The 22,906-nt window shown below is 32.7% G+C and overlaps 2 protein-coding genes across 3 annotated transcripts; both read left to right on the forward strand.

Moving 5' to 3' along the window:
- Nucleotides 1–16,870: 16,870 nt before the first annotated feature.
- Nucleotides 16,871–17,146, forward strand: BDBG_06015 (uncharacterized protein; the record flags this gene model as incomplete). Its single annotated transcript, XM_031722414.1, has 1 exon — nt 16,871–17,146. One exon carries the CDS (start codon nt 16,871–16,873, stop codon nt 17,144–17,146), a length of 276 nt encoding a protein of 91 aa, XP_031579640.1.
- Nucleotides 17,147–17,396: 250 nt separating this feature from the next.
- Nucleotides 17,397–22,871, forward strand: BDBG_06016. Of its 2 annotated transcripts, XM_031722416.1 has the most exons (4): nt 17,397–17,949; nt 18,055–18,114; nt 18,166–20,909; nt 21,018–22,871. In XM_031722416.1, exons 1-4 carry the CDS (start codon nt 17,882–17,884, stop codon nt 22,712–22,714), a joined length of 4,569 nt encoding a protein of 1,522 aa, XP_031579642.1. In that variant the 5' UTR covers nt 17,397–17,881; the 3' UTR covers nt 22,715–22,871. The 2 variants fall into 2 exon arrangements, with proteins under 2 accessions (XP_031579642.1, XP_031579641.1); XM_031722415.1 differs by having other exon boundaries at nt 18,166–22,871.
- Nucleotides 22,872–22,906: the final 35 nt, after the last annotated feature.

Here is a 22,906-nt window from a genome sequence, read left to right on the forward strand (position 1 = left end):
TTTATAAAAGATCAGAATATAATTTTTTGAATAGATCTGCTTAATTCTGAACTCTTTTTTACAGCTGAATCAGCCAATTCATTATCATGAATATTTATATAAGCAGGAACTCGGTGCAGATGAATTATCAGCTTTGATATTCTTCTCTTTTGAATTTTTAAAATGAAGTTTAAGATCAGTTCAAGATTCATTTAATCATTATAAATCTGACTATTTCTAAGTCTTTTTAAAGCAGCTTGACTATCAGAGAATATTCATATCTCTTTCAAACTATTTTTTCTTTTATGAGATTTTATTTTAATAAGTTTGAAAGCTTTCACTATTATAAATAGTTCAGTGTCAAGGACTTCAGATTCACAGCCTAAATTCCAGAAATCTGAGATAAAATTAATATTATCTTCAGTATAAGCAATGTCTGTGTCTAATCTATTCAAATTCTCATTTTTTAAGTCATCTGAATAAATCAGAATAGAGTCTTTTATATTGATTGTAGAAATTCTCTTTAAATACTGTTCATATTCTTTCTCTTTAAATAGTTCACTTATTTACAAGTTTATAAGAGATTCAAGCTTTTCTCTTCAGAGAGATAACTTCTCATGATTAACTTTTTCAATATTTAAAGAAGAAAATTGATTTTTAATCAGTGAGCATAGTCTGTACAGTTGAGAAGACATTTTCTTTGAAGAATTATTTTCATTTCAATCAAGAAATCTATTTCAATTCAGTTCATTTCCAGAGTTAATTGATGAAAATGAAGAAGAGACTCTTTCTCTGATTATATGATTTGAGCTCATCTTTATAACTCTCAGAGCATAGTTCATACAGGTCTTTTCAAATCTAATAGCAGAAGAAGGAATTGAAGCTTCAATTTCCATTGCTTTAATAGAAGATGATTTGAATGCTCTCAGAATTCTTCTCAAAGCTCTGTTTTGCAGACTTTGAAAGAGTTCAGTGAAATTTCCTTGATTATTTCATCAAACTTGAACTTCATAATTAGCTACTGAGGTAATACAGGCTATATATAACTGTCTCATAGTCTGGAAGAATAGATCTCTCTCTGTATTTGATAGTCTGATAATGTTGTTCAATAGTCTTTCTGTCTTGATTAGTATATCTATCTTTAAGAGTGTGTTCTTGTTTCTTTTATCATGATATTTTCAAATGGTTTCAAAGTATCAGAAAGTGTTAAAATACTGTAATTTATAAAGAGTTTTTATATTCTGAGCTGAAATATTTTGATTTTACATATCTGAAATTGATAAATGTATAATAGTTAACTCTATAGATATTAGAAAAACTCTGAGAACTAAAAGTTCTCAGATAGATATTATAGTCTCTGACTGCATACATCTATAATTGAAGAATAATAATAATAATAATTAATAATAAATCAGATAATATAACAGTTTTTAAGAGAAAAACTGATAAAAAATAAGTTAATTTTTTACAAAGAAATGAATTAAAACTATTCAATTTTATTTTAAATTATTTTAAATCATTCAATTCTTCTCACATAATAAGTATGTAACTCAAATCAGTTAATAAAGAGTATAAAAAAGAATTAAGTATTAATAAAAGCTCTTCAGTCACTGAAAAAGTAATTCTTACTTAAAAGAATATGAAATTATAATAAAAAATAACTCTATTTTTAATTCTTTATAAGAATATTATATAAAATTCAGAGAAAAACATCTTACTTTTTTAAGAGAAGTAAATAACTAATTCTAAAATCTTTTTTTTTTTTACATTGACTGCTGTAGAAGAATGAGATAGAAACTGTTAAATATACACTACTATATATCTTCTATTAAGACTTTCTCTCTTCAGAGTCTTGATATTATAGAGAATATAAGTCTGTTTCTATATAATAATATAAATATTATCAGTGAGATGTAGAGAAACTGATTATTTATATCTTAAAATAAAAGACTTTGTCAATGATTATATTAATATAGAGTTAATTCTTAAATTTAATAGAAATCTAGTATTGCTATTCTCAATCTCTTACAGAATCTATTGAATATTAAGATATTAAAACTAGATTTAATATATCTCACTATGCAGAGATCAAAGACTCAGTCAGATCTTGAAGTATACTGATTTTATAGTTATCATTATCTGTCAGATATGTATTAAATACTGTTAATAAAGTATCTTTTTATATCTTTTCTGCTGAAGATAGACCAGGTTGAATGAGGTAATATATAAGTGAGACTTGATATTGATGTCTTGATACATTAGAGACAGATATGAAGATTGCACTTTAAATATATTTATTGATTATATGCTTAATACTATTACTGAGGTATCTTTTTGTATCTTTCTGTCAGAGATGAGCCAGATTGAAAAGAATGATATATGAGTAAAACTTGATGTTAATGTTTTGAAATATTAAAGATAAACAGACTTTTCACAGAGATTGCTTCTCAGATATCTTCATAATTACAGATCAGAGATCTTTCAAAATCAAGAAGATTAGTACATATGACTAAGTCTCTTCATCTTACAATTTGTATGACAATTTGGCCCAGGGTTGTGGTGTGATAGAGATGAACAGGGGATAATCTCACATAGAAGTTTCAAATGCTGTCTGATTCACATTTGGCTGAATAACTTCACAATCACACAGAGTATGCAGTCAGTGATGGGGTCAAAATGCTCATATGATTGAGGGCTTTTCAATGAATCTATCGCCGGGTTCTTTTTCAAAAAATTCAGTGAGTTCGTGGTGAAGCGGTTGTGTAGTTGTCTAATTGTTTTTTGATGATTAGTTTCAGCAAGATTCATATCAAGAAATGTATAAGATCAGATTAAATGAGATTAAACATGAAATTCATGATCTCATCAGTCAGTCTACATAGTCAGTTTAGTGATGACTGAGCTCTTTTACCTCAGTAGTCTACAAGTGTGTGAGCGGAAGTTAATCAGCTTATAAGAGAGGCAATCTGATAACAAGCAAGTTCTTCTCTTAACAACTGATAAAGTATTTTTTTATTTTTTTATTTTATTTTTTATTTAGTTGCCTAATGCTTTTGTACTGAAAAATGAATCTCTATTTATATTTACAGTTCTATTTCTTCTATTATTATTAATAATAAGCTATAAAATCAATCTTGCAGATTCTTCTATTTTGAGCTTAACTTTACAATGTCTTTGCACACAGAGGCTTGTATGCATTAATTTGCGGAGCGAAGTGAAGCAATATGTTAAATGCTTTAAAAACCTGATTAGAATAGAAGATGTGATCTTGCAGACCTCATTCTATGATATAATTGATTGAAAAAATGCACACTTTATGTGACCGCTTATAGAGAAAGCTATAACAGCCTGTATAGATAGTTATCACTCATTAAGCAGATAATTACAGCTTTAATTACTGTAATTGCTACTGCTATAATATAATAAAACACTCTTTTCTATAGAAGTGTGATATAATCTATATCTAGACTGACCGTGTGACCGTGTCTGAAACCAGGACCAAACTTTACAGTTGTCATGTTGCCTAAAAGCATTACTCCTGGTCATGGTTTGTGTTCATTACATTGATTTCAAATCACATTATTTCAAATATTAAAGATCTCAGATTCACTTTTCAAATAAAAATCTAGTTTCAGATAAAGAATATGTTTGAATTCTTAGTCACATATTCATTCTGATTTCATTATTGAGAATGATATTAAATGAGATCATGAAATCATTTCTCACTTACATAATATCATAACATAGTGCTCATTTGTTGAAAATTCAACAGAGAGTGTTATCAAATATCATTACTTTTCTGAACACAGATCATAATTTATATAATTTTAATTATAAAAAAAACATAAAATATAAAAAAAAACAAAAAATAAAAAACAAAATAAACACAAGAAAAAATCACAATAAAAAAAAAAAAAGAAAAGGAAAAGAAAAAAATAAAAAATAAAAATAAAAAAAAATCAAGGTCACAGAACTGCAGTACTCTCAAAATACTTACTTCTCAGAGTCTTCACAATGTTTATTATCAATCATGTATCTCTCACAGTGAGAATAACACAGCTGTGATGAGTCATTATCTTAACATCATCTAATAAATAATCAGTATATATCTGTATAAATGTGAATAATTAGAAAATATACACTTAAAAAGTATGATCAGGATGAACTCTGCTGTCACTTGAATAATATCAAGAGTAGAACACTGAAATCAATGATTCTCTTCATCAATTTCATGAACAAGGTGTGTGAAGATGATCTTGAAGAATATAAGATTCTCTGACTTCTGATAAAAATAGATCTCACAGAGAGACTCTATTTTCATGATATCAGAGACTGAGTGTTATTAAAAAGTGTTACTTTCATGCAATGCACATGCACTTACTGCAGTGATTCACTCTCTGTGTACATGGCTGAGAGTTGTGGCTTTTTCACATCACACAGCTCTTCCTGGGATGCTGCTGTCAGTTTGCAACTCACACAGCCTCTCAGTTCAGCATGCACTGCATGTATGCAGCCCTGCATGCTGAGACTGTGTTGATCATTATGGCCTGATGTGATACTTGCTTTTCACGAGCCATGTTTCATTTGAGAAGGAAAAGAGGAAAGATATGACTGTTATTTTATTGAGAAGAGAATGAATAATTAGTATTATTAAATATAATTTAGTTCATCTGCATTTAAAATTTGATTAGTCTATACTCTTCAATTTGAGAGTTTCTATGAGTGTTTTAATAGTTTTCATACCAGCTTGAACTTAGTGATGAGTTGAAGAAGAAGAGAAAAGAGAGAAGAAAGAAATGAGAATAACTTATCTTTATAATATGAAAACAGAGAATCACTGTAATCATTCTTTCTAGTAACAAAGATCTGTTTTCTACATGTATCTCTGATATAGATTATATAATAAATGCATACAAAGAATATCAATAGTGCATGCATTGAATGAAGATAATATTGCTATGCAACACTGTAGCTGTTTCTGTACATCTCTGAAAGCTGTTAATAGTTTCTTTATCTCTTTATATTTAATAAGTCAATAATATATTTCAATACACTTCTCATTTTATCATTATTATTATCATTATCATCATCATCATTATCATTATTATTATTATCATTATTATCATCATCATTATTATCATTACTATCACTATCATTATCATCATCATCATTATTATTATTATATCATTGCCTGCCTTCATCTCTCTCTCAATGCTTATCAAAATCAATCATGTCATTCTTCTTCAAATATTCTGCGGTTCTGTGGACCATCAAGGCGCATGAGCGCTGTCACAGATTGAAGAGAGAGAAGAAGAAGGCATTCAAGTGTGAGAAGACAGATTGTAAGACATGTTATAATGTCTTGAAGAGGCTCTGTAAAAGAGTAGAATGATAACAATTTTAAGTAACACTTCTGATAGATTTAGACTGAACTAAGTATAGAAATAATACAGATAACACTGCTTGTGAGAGATTGAAAAAGAAGACAGTGAAGAGTCTTATGCAGCAGTGATAGAACTAGAAGAAGTTCTGAGAATGATTTAAGATCAAGATAAAGAGAGAGAGAGAGAAGAAGAGTGTTACTGTAAATAAGCAGCAGCAGAAGAAGATTGAGAAGATATTAAAGTGAGAGATAAAGAAGTCAAAACTGGTAAGTTTTTTATTGAGAGATAATGATTTTTGATAACACTTCTGTTCTCTAATTGATTAGCAGGAGCTAGCAGATGAGAGAATTGAGGCCTTGTTCAGGTCTTGAATGCACTTCATGATTCAGAACATTGAGAAGACAGCCCTGCTCTCTGAGCATGTCAATCTGCTTATCACTGAGGTGGAACCCGAGGCAGCAGACCAGAAAATGCGGGATTTTGAGGTGCAGATTGACCTGGCTGAGAGAGAGCAGTGAGAACTCTTCTCTGAGAAGGCAGCAGAGGGAGATTTTGAGGTGATTATCATCTCAGATGAGAAGGAGGAGAAGAAGAATAAGAATGAGAAGTGAATTATGAAGAATGATGAGAAGAATGAGAAAGAGAAGAAAGATAATAAGTAGAAAAAGTTTTTTCTTTTTATATTAGTTAGTTATAAGTTCATAACTATTAGTTAATAATTGAAATTAATTTTGAGTTTTCAAAAATTATTGTATAAGTTATAATCAATTATCAATGTCAGGAATAATATATATATATATATTCAACTATCATGTCACTATAATGTATAAATATCAATATTTTTTCAATATTAATATTTATAATATTAATATATTTTTAATGATATTATCTGATAACATAATTTGATAATACTCTCTTTCATAATATTAATATATTTCAAGAAATATGACAGAGATTAATCAAGATTATTTATTTACTTTTATACATTGATAATATTCAATCTGAGTTAGTACTAAAATTATAACTAAGCTAAGAAAGAAGATTATTTTCTCTTATATTAATTCTTCTTACACACATCAGTGATCAGTTATTGAAAATAAATTATTATCTTTCTCAAATTATTATCATATCTTCTGAATTCACTTCTTTCACTTCTTTTACTTCTATTGAAGATTCATAAACTCTTCAAGAAATCACTGTAAATCACAAAGTCTATATTATTTATAATTCAACACAGAATGCTCTCTTTCAATTATAATGAATAATCACTTCATTCTTCATATCTGATTTCAGGTTACAAAATTTATGAAAAACTCAACACAAATACTGAGATGAACTATGAAATAATTATCAACAGATTGTATTATAGATTACTGAAGAGTCATCTCTCTACTATAATCACTGCAACTTCATTCAGAAACATTCATCATAAACTAGTCATGATTCTGAAGAAATTTTCTGACACCTGAAGTCATCAGAATGCAGACAATAAAAGAAAAATAATCAGAAAATTACTACTGAGCTGGTAAGTTACTCTATCAGATAACAATTTTTAATAACACTAACTTTCTAATTTGAAGAAAATCATGTGAAAATAATCATGTATCAGTACTCTGATTTCACAACTCTTATCTAATAACTTTCATGAATAATTACTTCACATATATATATCTCTGAATCTTTCTCTTCAATCAATTAAAAACCCTGAATTCTGAACACTTCTTTAAATACTTAATTCAAATCTTCATATTCCACATTGATTCTGTCTTCAGTTCAATCTCAAGATATACTACAAAGTTAATATATAATATCTAGAATCAGAGTTGAAGAATCATTGAAGAGTGTCTCTCACAGTGAATACATGAACTAGTATAAACAATCTTGTATTTATAAGAGTTACATGTTATTATATTGATGAGAACTGAACTTATTAAAAGACATTAATTGAATTTGAATCATTGATCAGTAGTCATACTAAGGATTATATAACAGAGATATTAATAACTGTGATTAAAAATGACTATTGAGATATTAGTCTCAGTCTTCTTACAATTATAACTGATAATGCTGTGAATAACTATACTATAATGAACAGCTTGAAGTAAAAATTGGCTTTGTATTTCTGAAATAATAAACAAGGTCATATTCTCTGCATTGCTCATGTGATTCAACTTGTAATACAAACACTGATAAAGAATCTTAATATCAAGATAAAGAATAATGAGATGACTGATTCTTGAGAGAAGAATGAGATGAAAGTGATTACTCAAGTAACTTTTGTATTCACTTTGTAAAAGATAATGTTTTTTAACAACACTTTTTAATATTGCTTTTTAATAATGCTTTTTGATAATACTACTGTTAATTTTAAATAGATTGACTAATAATTTAAATATCACAGATTTGAAACATTGCTAATGTGATTTGTATCTCCTCTAAATAATAATAATGATTTCATGATATTCAATAAATAAATAAATCAGTCACATCACTGAATATAATACAGAATATTAGAATATGATGAAGTTCAATATATAATATAACTGTTCAGACTCTTCAATTATGTCAGATGATTGATCATTGAGTGTAACACTCTGATCAGGAAAAGATTCAGATATTAAAACTTTCTGATATGAAGTGAACTTAGTTGAAATATGTGATTGATTTACTGTTTCAGTTTTATAAGATAATAAAGACAGTCTCAATCACTCATACATCAATACTGCAGTCAGCCTGATGAGTGTATAACAGTTTATTTACTCATCTTGAGAAGCAGTTGAATCACTCAAAAAGAAATTCAGTCTGAGATAATACTATAGCACAGGCTATTATTACTGCAAGGAATAAACTGGCATATTATTACAGCAAAACTGAACAATCTTTTGCAGAGTACTATACTGTAGCAGCTCTACTAGATCTCTTCTGTCAAGTTAATATCTACACTTCTCAAGATTGAACAGAGAAGAAACAAGACTCATATATTAAATTAGTCTGAGACTACTACAATGCCAACTATCAGAGATTTGAATGAGCAGATGTTCAAGATGTGAAGACAGTGAAATACAATTTTCTAGTAAGTAATGATCTTTGATAACACTTCATATTTCATAGAACTATAATACTAACTTTGAAACAGAACTTGCATACATTGATTGCAACTGAAAATCAGACAAAACTACATGCTTATAAAACTGAATTTAATCACTATCTTCAAGATAATTCAATGAATTTACACATCAAATCAATTCTAGAGTTATGAAAAATTATTAAGAGTATATATTCAACTGTTGCACTGATAGCATGTGATATTCTGACAATTTCATTGACAGAGATGAGAATGAAGTGAAAGTTCAACTCAAGTCAAGATATTTATCACTATCATCAGAAACAATTACAAGGAGAAACAATCAAGAAACTCATAATTGTAAAACATGAAATTATCAGACAGTTTAATATCTCTGATCACAGTATATCAGAGAAGTGTAGTTTTCATGAGAAAGTGAAGAATAAACTTACACAAGAATGTATTTAGTTATTTCATGAGTGTTACTAATAATCATTACCAAATTCTGATTATATAAGCAATCACTGAATGAACTGAATGAGACTGATTTTAATCTTCAGTCTCAGTCTCATTCTGATTTTGAAAGAATGATTATCTTTCACAGTTTATTCTGAGAAATTACTCTCATTTCACTGTTCTTGAATTAAATCTGGTCATTTTTCACGCCATTTCTCTCAGAAATGATTCATTTTCAGATTTTTTTGAGGCTTGGTTCTGATGAGACTCACATCAAGAAATGTATGAGATCAGATCAAATGAAACTAAATGTGAAATTCATGGTTCTGTCAGTCAGTCTATCTATATCTCTCTGCAAAGATTTAGTTCTTCTTTATTTATAACTTATACTTACTATGAATATACAGTTCTGCAAATCTTCTGCTTTTTTTTATATAAATACAGCTATAAACTCATACAGTTCTTACAGTTAAAGAATTAACTAAAAATGTTTATAAAAGTGTATCTGAGATGAAGACTTATTTACAAGTTGTGTTAATTTTCAAGATTATTATTAAGATATGTATATCAGCTGTTACTATAGCAGTATAAAGAGCTGTTAAACTAACTATGTAACTATGTCTAAAATCAGAATCAGAATATTTAATAATCTCATTTTCAATTTAACTAATTTCATTACATAGTTTTAAGATTAAATAGTAGTTTTATACTGTCTCAGTGAGACTTACTATCTACTCTTATTATATTTTTTAAATAAGATTATGATTTTCACTTCTTAATTTAAATTATTTTTATTACTTTAAATAACTTTAAATCTTATTTAAGTATGATTAAAAAGTGTTACTTTTTAAAAAATTTAAAATAGTCTAAAAAAATCTTAAAATGTCTAAAAATAGTAACTTTATACTAAGAATGAGACTAAATAAAATTAAATAAAATTATTTTCTTATTTTTTCTAAGTCATGATTTTATTTTAAGATCTGATATATAGTTACTTTGCATGTTTTTTTAATAACTAGTCTCAGTAGAATTCATGTCAAGTGGGCTGGGCCCGATCAATCATATAGACTATTTCATTACACTTCATAGATTCTTCCATTCCGATCGCCGATCCGCAGCCGCTACGAACGCGCGTAGTGTATGCTCCGATTCTCAGTCATTTCTGATCACTGATTCTCAGCTGCTATGAACATACACATATTCTTTCACCTCAAAGCTTCACCGCATACATCATCACATACACATATAAATATTCATCTCAATCACTGATTCTCACACTTTCTCTTTCTTTCCTTCTTTAATGTTTTTATCTTTATTATATAAGATCTATCAATATAATACTGATCTATTCAGTGTAAGCCTCTTACACTATAAAAACATTCATTATCTTCTTATTAGAAAATAATTATTCATGCATCATCTTCTCATCAGAAACAATTATTTATTAAGAGATATTCAAACATGTAACAACATGTAAGAAAGAGAAAAACACAGTTAAGCAGACACTGAGTTCTCGGATAGAAGCTTGCTCATCAGTCACTCTGACTCTGTAATAAGATCTTATAAGAGAATATCAGTAAAAGACCTGAGAGTTCTGAAACTCAGACATATGAGAATATAATTACACATCTGACAATTGATATAATCATGTCTAACAATAATATGAAATTCTTGAATGCAAGCATAGACATGATGTCACAGTGACTCTGAGCAATGTTGAAATTACAATAATAATAAATAACTGATATGCATGTAACTTAACAACTTCAATATGAAGAGATTTAATAATTAACTCATGTGATTTCAACATCTACAGAATTGAATATAAAAGCACTGAAAGAACACTTAGATACTTCTGTATATTTCAATACTTTCAATCTCACTCTCTACTCATTATGAAGAATGAAAATGCTTGCAAAACTGAGTATAGATGAAGATTTCATCAGTTCATTAATCAATCAAGATTAGTATATCAATAAATAATTGAAGAATTGTGTAAAACAGAAGTTTTATTCATGAATGAAAGTATGTGAATCAGCATTATAAATACCTGACAATATCATGAAATATCTTGATATTCTGTTTCAAGACACTGCTATGCAATAGAAAGTATTAGATTGATTACAGAGTATCTGACAGAGAAACACTTCTCTTACAATATTCATCCCTGATTTCAACATCAAGATTCTAGAAGTAAGTGATCAATCTTAAGAGAATTGAATGAAGATTAGCATGCTTAAGAAGACATTAACTTTCAAACTCTTACAGACTCTTATAAGTGTAAACAAAGACTTAACTTATAAAGACTTCTGCACACAGCTTCAGACATTGAATGACTGTCTTATCAAGCTCAAGAGTATACAGAACAGTGACAGAAGATGTTACATCTCAGTCACTTATACACTCACATCAAAGAACAATGATGCAGAGGTCATGAACTGAATAGATTTAAATGCCTATGCATAAGCAAGAGTTTTCACTGTTTAAACAGGCTTCTGAGTCCCTGGAATCACTTCTGAAGAAGTCACTGATTGACATTAATGTGAAGTATACATCAACTGTAACTGATCAGAACACATTGCTTTCAACTGCTGATTAATCTATATATCTTCATACTTGAGAGAAAGATCAGTATTTTCTTGTTTAAAGAATGAATCAGTGTCTGTCTACATCAATCACATTACATTGAAGAAAGATTCAGAGAATAACTATGAGAATGTCTCAGTGAAACAGAGAAAAGATTAGCTTCTGTTTAAATTCATAAACAGAAGCTTGAAGAGGTTGAATGACAATGATTTAAAGAGAAGATAATAATGAATGTGATTCTTATATCTACTGTGATTGATAACATGTATAATATAAAAGCCATGATAGATAGCAGTCTATGTTACTATACAATGATAAAATCTTCAGTTGTAAGACATTATAATCTTCAGTATATCTCTTTATCTAAACTCTGACTTCTCACAGAATTTGATGATCTGAAAGATGTTTGTATCTGTTATATAATGAAGCTGATCATAGATATAAGAGAATATCAATATAAAGATATTTATATATATGAAGTTGATAATCTTGATTACAATTTTATATTAGAACTTGTCTGACTATCTGAATAAGACATCTTATTGAACACTTAAAATAGAAGCTTGATATTCTCTAATAATAATAGAGTCTATAAAGATGATATTTACAAGATCATGAATCTGACACAGATCTCTGTCAATGCATATAAAATACTCTGAAAAAGAAGTCATTATCAAAATCACTGATAGAGTCACTGATAAGTTCACTGATAGCAGAATTATATATCAATCTATTCTGTCAGTCTGACTGATATTAAAAAGGCTCTAGAAAAGTTATTCTGTATTATAATAATAGATTCTTGTATGAAACTTTCTCAATAATATCATGAATATCTAGATATCTTCTGACAAGATAATATTATAAATATATCTCTCTTACAAGATTCTGAGGTGAATCACAGTATCAAGTTAGAGAAAAAGAATAATAAGAACTCTGAACTGTTATGAGACTCTCTTTATAATATGTTCTGAGATGAACTTCTTCTTCTTCAAAAGACACTCAATGATCTGTTGAATAAAGAATTTATATATATTAGCAACTCTTCTGCTACAGCTTCTATTCTCTTTGTAAAGAAATTAGATGAAGAACTCTGATTCTGTGTGAACTACTGAGATCTGAACAGATTGATAAAGAAAGATTGATATTTCTTATCTCTTATCAATGAAACTCTAGCACAGATTGAGTGAGCTCAATAATTTATAAAACTAGATATCATCACTGTGTTTTATAAGATTTATATCACTGAAGAAGATGAATGACTTATAGCATTCTGAACATGTTATAATCTCTTTGAATGAATAGTCACATTCTTTGAACTGACTAATACTCTCAGTATATTTCAGAAGTATATTAACTGAGTACTCTGAGATTTTCTTAATGAGTTTATATCTGCTTATCTGAATGACATTCTCATTTTCATCAATGAATTCAGAAAAGAATATCAAGAATATATATGAAAGATATTACAATGACTATGAGAAGCAGAACTACTAATAGATATTAATAAGTATGATTTTAAAGTCAAGAGTATCAAGTATCTGAGTTTTATTATAGAAGCTGATAAGAAGATTTGAATGAATTCTGAGAAAGTCTTTATTATTCTTGAATGAGAAGCTCTGTATACTGTGAAAGATGTATAAAGCTTTATCAGATTTACTAACTTCTATCAGCAATTTATATGAAACTTCTCAGATATCATGAGATCACTTACAGATCTCACTAAGAAAGACTCAGTATTTCAATAATCAGTGAACACTGAAGCTGTATTTATATAGATGAAGAAGATATTTATTAATATCTCTCTACTGATAACATTTGATTCTGATTATAAGATAGTTATTAAAGCTGATTTCTCTGACTATATAATAGAAGAAGTGATATTATAATATAATGATAAAGATGTTCTATAATTATATATCTTCATATCTAAGAAACTGAGTCTCACTGAATACAATTATAAGATCTATGATAAGAAACTTCTTATAATTATACACTGTTTAGAAGAATAAGACTCTGAACTCTGAAGTATCTCTGAATTTAAGATAGTCATAGATTATAAGAATCTTAAATACTTTATAACTACTTATAAACTTACTGAATAATAGATACAATGATCTGAGTTTCTAAGCTGCTTTCATTTTATAATACACTATTATTCTAGCAGTCAGAACTCAATAACAGATACTCTCTCATAATAAGAGTAAGATATGCTATTTAATATAATAGATACTCACTGAATAAACTGAGAGCACTGACTCTTGAATTCAAAGATACTAGTTAATCAAGATGAAACAGCTTACAGTATTATACATGCTTCTCTGATTAGAACTGATATTAATATCTTCACTTTCTCTACACTGAATGAACTGTGATATACAGTCACTCAGACTAATAAACTTCTTCAGACTCTTACTGAAGCAGTATATTAAGAAATACTCTGATTTTTCTCAGAACTATGTATAAGAACTGATATCTCAGAATATTCAATTAATAATAATAACACTCTATAATTCTGTGAATGATACTGAGTCTCTCACTCTGAATTCTTACACACTCAGATAATGTAAGAGATATATAATTCATATATAATTAGTTATCTGAGTTATAAATAACTGTATAGAATAATCTTCTGAGAATTCTACTAGTCTGAGATATTAAATAGTATCAGATGCTTTGTCTGAAACTGTAATCACTGTTCTTCTATTATCTTATGAAAGAACTGTAGAAAAGATCTACTGAAATCACTTAATATCTCTGATAAAATCTGATGAGATGTAGTAATTGACTTTACTATTAATTTATCTAAGAGTAAAAGTTGTAGAAACATTCTGATCATTATTAACTGACTAAGTAAGAGTATAATATTGAAATCTTATAATAAGATGAATACTGAATAAGTTACTGAAGTCTTCTTACAGAGTTCATTCTATCAGATATATAAATTACTGAGATTAATAGTATCAGATCAGAGCTGCTAATTTATAAGCATTCTCTGAATAAGAATCTATCAAGTTCTCAAGATTATATACTATCTATTAACTATCTATCACTCTGAGATCAATGATGCATCAGAATAAATAATTCAGATTATAAAGAATTATCTTTATAAGTTCTGTAATTACTTATAACATAATTAATATAATCTTCTTCTATATACAGAGATTACTATTAATAATTGAGATGCTGTTTTAATAGATATAAGTCTGTTCTTTCTTATATATAAATATCATATGAAAGTGTTGAATCTTCTAGAGATTACACAGTTTATATCAAACTCTCACAGTTTAATTCAGATCATTGATAATATAGTAATAAAGCTCTGAGATATCTGTAACTGAGCAGAGGTTTCTATAATAACTGTAAAATAAGATTAAGAAGATTAAATTAATATCTGATGAGATTCTGCAGAGCAGTATAAGATAGAAGATCTTGTATAATTAAATCTCAAGAATATATAAATCATATATTTATCTTATATACTAGACTACTGTCATATCAGATATAAAGTGATAGAAGTTCTAGATAATTACAACTATTATCTTGACACATCAGTAGAGATTTATAATATATTTTATACAAGCTTATTCTGTTATACTATTACTAATTCATTCTCTTCTCAGCTGACTTCTGACTGACAGCTGTCAGACATTATAGAAGAAGATAATAAGCTTAAGTAAGAGATTGAAGATATTCTTAATGAGAGATTCTGCAGCTGTAGTTAATAATATCTTATGAAATGAGTCAGCTATAATTAACTGATCTGAACTCTAAGTTCTGTGTTATTTAAAACAGTAGTTCTTGACTGATGAGAACTGCTTCTGAAAAGAGAGAACTAATATAATAGACTGTGTCTGATTAATTATATAGACTATTTTATTACACTTCATAGATTCTTTCATTTCTGATCACTGATTCATAATCACTATAAATACATGTAGTATACACTTCAATTCTCAGTCATTTCTGATCACTGATTCTCAGCTGCTACAAACACATGCATATTCTTCTGCTCCGAAGCTTCACTGTGTATATCACTATATATGTGTATAAATATTTATCTTAATCACTGATTCTTGCACTTTCTCTTTCTTTTCTTCTTTAACATTTTTATTTTTGTTATATAAGATCTATTAATATAATACCAATCTATTCAGCGTAGGCCTCTTACATCAAGAAATGTATGAAATCAGATTAAATGAGATCAAATGTGAAATTCATAGTTTTAGTGATCAGTCTAAAAGCTGTTACTTCTATCATTTGAGTAAGTCTATACTATGAATTCAAGTGCAAATTAGTAATAAGCTGATATACAATTAGACAACTGAATTATCAATTTCAAGAAGAAGAAGAAGAAGTAGACTGATTACTAAGATTAGACTGGCCGCTGAGATCATGAATTTCACATTTGATCTCATTTGGTCTGATCTCATACATTTCTTGGCATGAATCCCGCTGGGACTGGCTATCAAAAAAACATGTAAAGTGACTATATATCAGATCTTAAAATGAAACCATGACTTGAAAAAAATGAGAAAGTGATCTCATTTGATCTCATTTAGTCTCATTCTTGACATAAAGTTACTATTTTTAGACATTTTAAGGTTTTTTTTAGACTATTTTTAATTTTTTAAAAAGTAATGCTTTTTGATAACACTCAAATGAGATTTAAAGTCATTTAAAGCAATAAAAATAATTTAAATTGAGAAGTGAAAATCATGGTCTCATTTGAAAAATGTGATAAGAGTAGACAGTAAGTTTCACTGAGACAGTATGAAACTACTATCTAATGTTAAAACTGTGTAATGAGATCAGTTGAATTAGTAATGAGACTATTAAAAAATCTGGTCCTGGTTTCAGAAACGGTCACACAGTCAGTCTAACTAAGATTATGAATTTCACATTTAATTTCATTTGATTTAATCTCATACATTTCTTGATGTGAATTCTGCTGAGACTAGTTATTAAAAAAACATGCAAAGTGACTATATATTAAATCTCAAAATGAAATTATGACTTGAAAAAAATGGGAAAGTAGTCTCATTTAATCTCATTTAGTCTCATTCTTAGTATAAAGTTACTATTTTTAGACATTTTAAGGTTTTTTTTAGACTATTTTTAATTTTTTAAAAAGTAATGCTTTTTGATAACACTTAAATAAGATTTAAAGTTATTTAAAGCAATAAAAATAATTTAAATTGAGAAGTGAAAATCATGATTCTATTTGAAAAATGTGATAAGAGTAGACAGTAAGTCTTACTGAGACAGTATGAGACTACTATCTAATGTTAAAACTGTGTAATGAGATCAGTTGAATTGGTAATAAGACTATTAAAAATTCTGATCCTGGTCTCAGACACGGTCACACGGTCAGTCTAAGAAGAAGACAGAGAAGAAGGAGAAGATGAAGAAGAAGACAGAGATAGAGAAAAGAGAGAAGAAGAAGAAGAAGAAGAAGAAGAAGAAGAAGAAGAAGAAGAAGGAGAAAAAGAAGCCTGCTGCAGTTGTCAAGCAGAATCTCTTTCTCTGCAAACAACCCGCTGCTGCTGTTAGCCTGTTACAGCCCTGGCCCACCCTGTCAAATGTCATGTCAGGGACAAAAGCATTGAGTTGCTTGATGCTAAAGAAGTTGAGATTGAATACCTGTGCCATGAGAACACCTCTCTTCAAAGAAAATTGAACCATGTTCAGTACCTCTTAAAAATGGCTGTTAAATTCATCAAAGATGATTAGATAGCTTGCAGGCCGGGCTGTGTAGATGTTGTTTTTTAAAAAAATTAGTTATTACAGAGCAATCAAATTGATGATTTACAGAGAAGGATAATGATGATGAAAATATTCAATTCTACTATATTACAGTCCGCCTGTAGAATTGCTATTTTCTAATGTGAACTAGCCCCGCAATAATTAGCACACCAAGGCTTGTATGCTACAAAAACATTTTATATTTTTATATTATCTCTCTCTAACAATAAAATCATCATTAGCTCTCCCCTGCGATACACCTTAGCTACTCCTCACCACTGTTCAAACAGAATCATGAGGACTTGATTGCGAGGACTACGGCCATAAGGGGCCGTCTTTGATTGGGCCTTGGTATCATGAGATGAGCTTTCAGACATCTCCACAAGGATTACCGGTTGAATTGTCGTCTCCGTTTCCTGACACGGAATCCCGATCCCGTGTCTTGGCATATATATCTAGACCTAGACGAAAGTGATTCGGCAGGGCTGCCGCCCTCAAGTCAACGTGTGCTTTATACCGTCAGTCATTGACGGATTCTATTGTTTTCAATATACTGCTCAGCCTTAAATCTCAATATCTCTAAGACACCCCGTACTCCCCAGGGGAAATCCCGTCTCTCGGAAACTCGGGTGGCTTTCTATATAAAGTACTCCCCGTGCATCCACCCGAGATGAAAGATAACAACATACTAGTTCTCTACCCTCCTTTTATCCTCTACTATTTGTTTCAACCTTCACCGTATGCTCTAATTTGATAGTTTGTCAAAGTTTGACCTCCATGGCTCGTATTTTGCGTCAAGTTTGGACCTTTAACTCACAAAAATCTGATTATCACACTCTACAGACATTGGCTATCGACTCCTTTGCGGGCGCTTTTCTTACCACTTCTTTTTGTTATTTTCCTGTGCGACACTTCCCCCTTCCCCTGACAAGTAACTGAGCTGACTCAAGGCAGGTCCTACTCGGGGAATCTTTTCTTTCCATCATCACAATTTGGTATTGGAGAACCGCGGCCTGTTCGAACTCTGTCCAATGCAATAGACGGAGCATCGGGAGGACGTAACCGGATCGTCCTTGTCAACAGCGGATTCTCAGGGGGTGAGATTGATCTGGTCATTAAAAATGTGACGGCGCCTTTGCGAGATTTAGATATCGAGGTTAAAACATTTCAAACCGAGAATGAGCTTCGCACAGAATGTCGCGGCTCTTTCAGGGGATCTTCCCGGTGTATCTGCGCTGCTGTATTCTACGCTTCTCCTTCCGAAGGCAGTGGTGGTCGATGGAACTATTCCATTCGAGCAGATGGGGTACTTGGAACTAAGATCAACACAAAGGCCGGTGACAACGACGCACAAATATATACCTTGCCGCTGCAGCACTCCATCGACTTTGCAATCAGCCGTCTCGGGGCGCTTAAATCCAGCAATGGCGGCAGCTCATCAAAAACGATATTTGAATATCCTTTCACTGCCAGGACACATGAGCAGCAACAGGACGACATTCATTCCAAGTATATGAACAACGTCGTCAATATTTTGGCTGTTGCGTTTTATATTTCTATGGTCGGAGTCCTGTATCAAACGACGGGCCTCATCGCCACTGAACGAGAAACCGGTATGGCTGCCCTGCTCGATACGATGATGCCTAATCAATCACGTTGGCAAAGGCAAATGATAAGACTCACGTCCCATCACCTGTCTTTTGTCATTGTTTATGGTCCTGGCTGGGTTGGTATGGGTACGATTCTGGGAGCCGTGGCTTTTCGCGAAACTTCAGTTATAATTCCAATCGTATTTAATACGCTTTCCGGATTATCGCTTACTTCCTTTGCAGTATTTACTGGAGTTTTTTTCAGAAAAGCGCAGCTGAGTGGCATACTAGCAGTAATCCTCAGCTTAGTCCTCGCAATTCTAGCCCAGGTTTCAGGAAAGGTGACTACATGGGTCATGGCTGTGCTCTCCTTTATATTCCCTCCGATGAACTACGTCTATTTCATCATTACAGTTGCTAGATGGGAGAGTCAAACTAAGGCGGCCAAGTTGCTACTCCCAGCCCCAAATAGCCCGTCCACTTTACCCGCCATTGTATTTTGGATATTTGCAATACTCCAGGTGGTTATTTATCCACTTTTGGGGGCGTTCGTTGAAGGAGGTTTTTACGGCAGGGCATCCACTTCCAGGAAAACGAAAATCTCAAACTCCCCCGTTGCCATCCACTTGAGCAGGATGAGCAAGACATATCGACCCTCGTTCGTCCGAAGAGCGATATCATTTATGACTAGGGAGCTTCTCACTACAGTCCATGCGGTAGAAGATTTAACTCTTCAAGCATATCGAGGGGAAATCATGGTTCTTCTAGGAGCGAATGGAAGTGGCAAGTCTACAACACTTGATGCTATTGCGGGGATACATTCCATTTCTTCGGGAAGGATTGTGATAGACTACCCACACAGTCAAGGGACACTAGGGTACTGCCCGCAAAAAAATGTCTTATGGGACGACCTGACAGTTGCCGAACATGTAAAGATTTTTGACAGCATCAAAAGCGTTGGACCAAGGTCCTCAGCAGAAAATCTCAGGGTCTTAATCGAAGATTGCGATTTGGCCAAGAAGGTTTCCACCTACTCAAAACATCTCTCTGGAGGACAAAAGCGCAAACTACAGATGGCAGTGATGTTTGCTGGCCGCTCCACTATCTGTTGCGTGGACGAAGTTTCCTCAGGAGTTTACCCATTATCACGCCGTAAATTATGGGATATTCTTCTAGCGGAACGGGGCAAACGCTCAATAATTTTGACAACCCATTTCCTAGATGAGGCTGATTTGCTTGCGGACCGGATCGCTATCTTGGCTCATGGATCACTCAAAGCGGAAGGGACGTCCGTGGAGTTGAAACAAAGACTAGGGACAGGATATCGTGTTCATTTATATAACATGCCTGGGGTGATCAAACCGCCTGTCTACGGCGATGTGCTTCATGCGAATGATGAGCAAGGGACGGTATACTACCCGGGGACATCCGCATGCACTCTGATGTTCCTTAAACGGCTACAGGGAGATGGTGTGAAAGAATATCAAGTCAATGGGCCAACGATAGAAGATGTGTTCCTCAAAGTCGCTGATGAAGCAAAATCGGGTCATGACAGCTTCGATCATGGGTCTGATACTCGCAGACTTTTGGCGAAGCCACCGGCACCTTTGGTTTCCATGGAACGAGGCAAATCGTCCACTCGCCTGGAACTGCTCAGTGGCAGGAGAACCAGCTTGCTTAAACAATTAACGATTCTTTTCTCGAAAAGATTCACTATCCTTCAAAGGAACCTTGCTCCATCTATCGCCGCTCTTGCCATTCCCATTGTCGCTGCTGGTTGTGCCTCTATCTTTCTAAGAAATGTTGAATCCGTGGATTGTAATCCTGCATTGGGAGCATCCGTTTCTGCTTTGGAATCGTCTTCGCAGAGTTTTCGTTTGATAGCGGGCCCAAAGTCCCAGCTTTCTGAAGTCGCTCACCAAAGAATTTCCGAAGCTCCTCCAGGGTCTGTAAATTTTGTGGAGACTTTATCTCAGTTTGATTATGAAGTTCGGCGCCAATTCGCAAATCTGACTCCTGGCGGGTTCTTTCTTGGGGAAAAACCTACTTTCGTGTGGCGGGCAGATGTGCCGATAGTGCCAGGAATTATAGTCCAAAACGTCATGAATAGTATGCTTCTGAATACCACCATTATCACCGACTACAAGTCACTCGATCTCCCTTTTGTGGCAGAGATTGGAAATTTGCTGATCTTTGTTACATTCTTCGGACTGTCAGTGGCGGTATACCCGGCTTTTCTATCTCTCTATCCAACCGTTGAAAGATTACGCGCAGTCCGAAGCATGCATTATAGCAATGGCGTCCGTGCCTTGCCATTATGGTTGGCTTATCTGGCTTTCGACTTTTTGATCACACTAACTATTGCCTCCATCACCGTTGCGATTCTTGCGTCGGTCACTGGTATCTGGTACCGCATGGAATACCTGTTTTTGATTTTTCTACTCTATGGTGTCGCCTCGACTCTGTTCTCCTACGTTATTTCCTTATTCTCTCCATCTCAGCTAGCGGCATTTGCCGTCACCGCAGCCATTCAGGCGGGGATGTATCTCGTATTTTTGGTTGTTTTCGTAGTCACATTGACCTATGTTGATGCTTCACAACAGAACTCAGTATTGAGTATCGCTTACTACAGCCTTGGGGTAACTTCGCCGGTGCACAGCTTCTCAAGAGCACTCTACCTTTCGTTGAACATTTTTGGAGCGACCTGTCGAGGTCGTGAAATTGCAGCATACCCCGGCGCGATGGATGTATTTGGAGGGCCGATTTTATACCTCTTTATTCAATCGTTTATTCTATTTGGAATGCTTCAGTGGAAGGATGCGGGGCCTTCAGTGCAGTTCTGGAGTAGGACAAAATCAGGAACAGATGCAGAGGACAGAGACACGATTGAACTCGAGACGACTGCCGAATTTGCGAGGATTTCCACATCCAGTGACGATGGTCTTCAGGTCCTTCGATTGAGAAAGCAGTTCAAAAAACATTTAGCAGTTAACGACATCACTTTCGGAGTCCCGCGTGGTGAATGTTTTGCCCTCATCGGACCCAACGGGGCGGGTAAGTCTACCTGCATTTCAATGATCCGCGGAGACGCTCAGCCAAGCAGTCGCCAGAGCCAGATATTTATCGACGGTGTCTCAGCCCTAAAACATCGCGCACTAGCACGTTCTAGGCTCGGAGTCTGTCCTCAAATCGACCCTCTGGACCCAATGACGGTTGCTGAGCACCTTCGATTCTACGCCAAAGTCCGTGGTATCAGTAACCCACGGCACAATTTCAAGGAAATCATTAAAAGTGTTGGCTTGGAAGAATACGCTGATCGAATAGCAACAACTCTCTCCGGAGGCAACAAGAGAAAACTCTCACTTGGTATCGCACTAATGGGTAATCCCAGTGTGCTCCTTTTAGACGAACCGTCTTCAGGAATGGACGCTGTGACCAAGCGGAAAATGTGGCGGACTCTCTCATCAGTTACTCCTGGCCGGTCCCTTGTGTTAACAACCCATTCGATGGAGGAAGCAGATGTGTTGGCAAGTCGTACAGGGATTATCGCAGGGAAAATGCTCGCGCTGGGGACCACCGATGCGCTGAGACAGAAGTATGGGAATGGATATTCCATCCACATGGCGCACAGCCAAGCGCCACATACGAGACCAGTAGATATGAAGAGAATGGAGATGTGGATACAGCAACAATTTCCCGAAGCGGAAATGGAGAAAGGCATGTATTACGGACAAGTTCGGTTTGCAATTCCGGGCAGGTATGGCCAGGGGCGGTCTCTAGTCGAGATTTTCGAGCAACTTGAACAGGGAAAAGACAGATTAGGAGTACCATATTACAGTGTTAGTAGGTCAACATTGGACCAAGTTTTCTTGTCTGTTGTTGGGAGGCATTTTGAAGAGGAGGACAGGGGGTGATGGGCACCAGCTTGCTCAGCTTTTCTTTATTGTATTATCTTTAAATTTCCTTTGGGGAAGAACTCCAATATCTATAGAATGTTTTAGTTTTGGTCTTTGGTTTTTGAGTAGCCTTACATAGAGAATATAATTATCCATTTCTAGCCATACTTGGGGATCTACTACTCTGTAATATTTACAAGAATGAAAATA

The sequence above is a fragment of the Blastomyces gilchristii genome, assembly GCF_000003855.2.
Source record: "Blastomyces gilchristii SLH14081 genomic scaffold supercont1.15, whole genome shotgun sequence".
Lineage (NCBI taxonomy): Eukaryota > Fungi > Ascomycota > Eurotiomycetes > Onygenales > Ajellomycetaceae > Blastomyces > Blastomyces gilchristii.

Bases quoted from the DNA above. Each gene is read 5' to 3' on its own strand.
- BDBG_06016 (XM_031722415.1), top strand. From the start codon at position 17,882: ATGAAAGATAACAACATACTAGTTCTCTACCCTCCTTTTATCCTCTAC. The intron at 17,950-18,054 runs GTATGCTCTAAT...CACACTCTACAG, and splicing joins TATTTGTTTCAACCTTCACC to ACATTGGCTATCGACTCCTT. The intron at 18,115-18,165 runs GTGCGACACTTC...GACTCAAGGCAG, and splicing joins CTTCTTTTTGTTATTTTCCT to GTCCTACTCGGGGAATCTTT.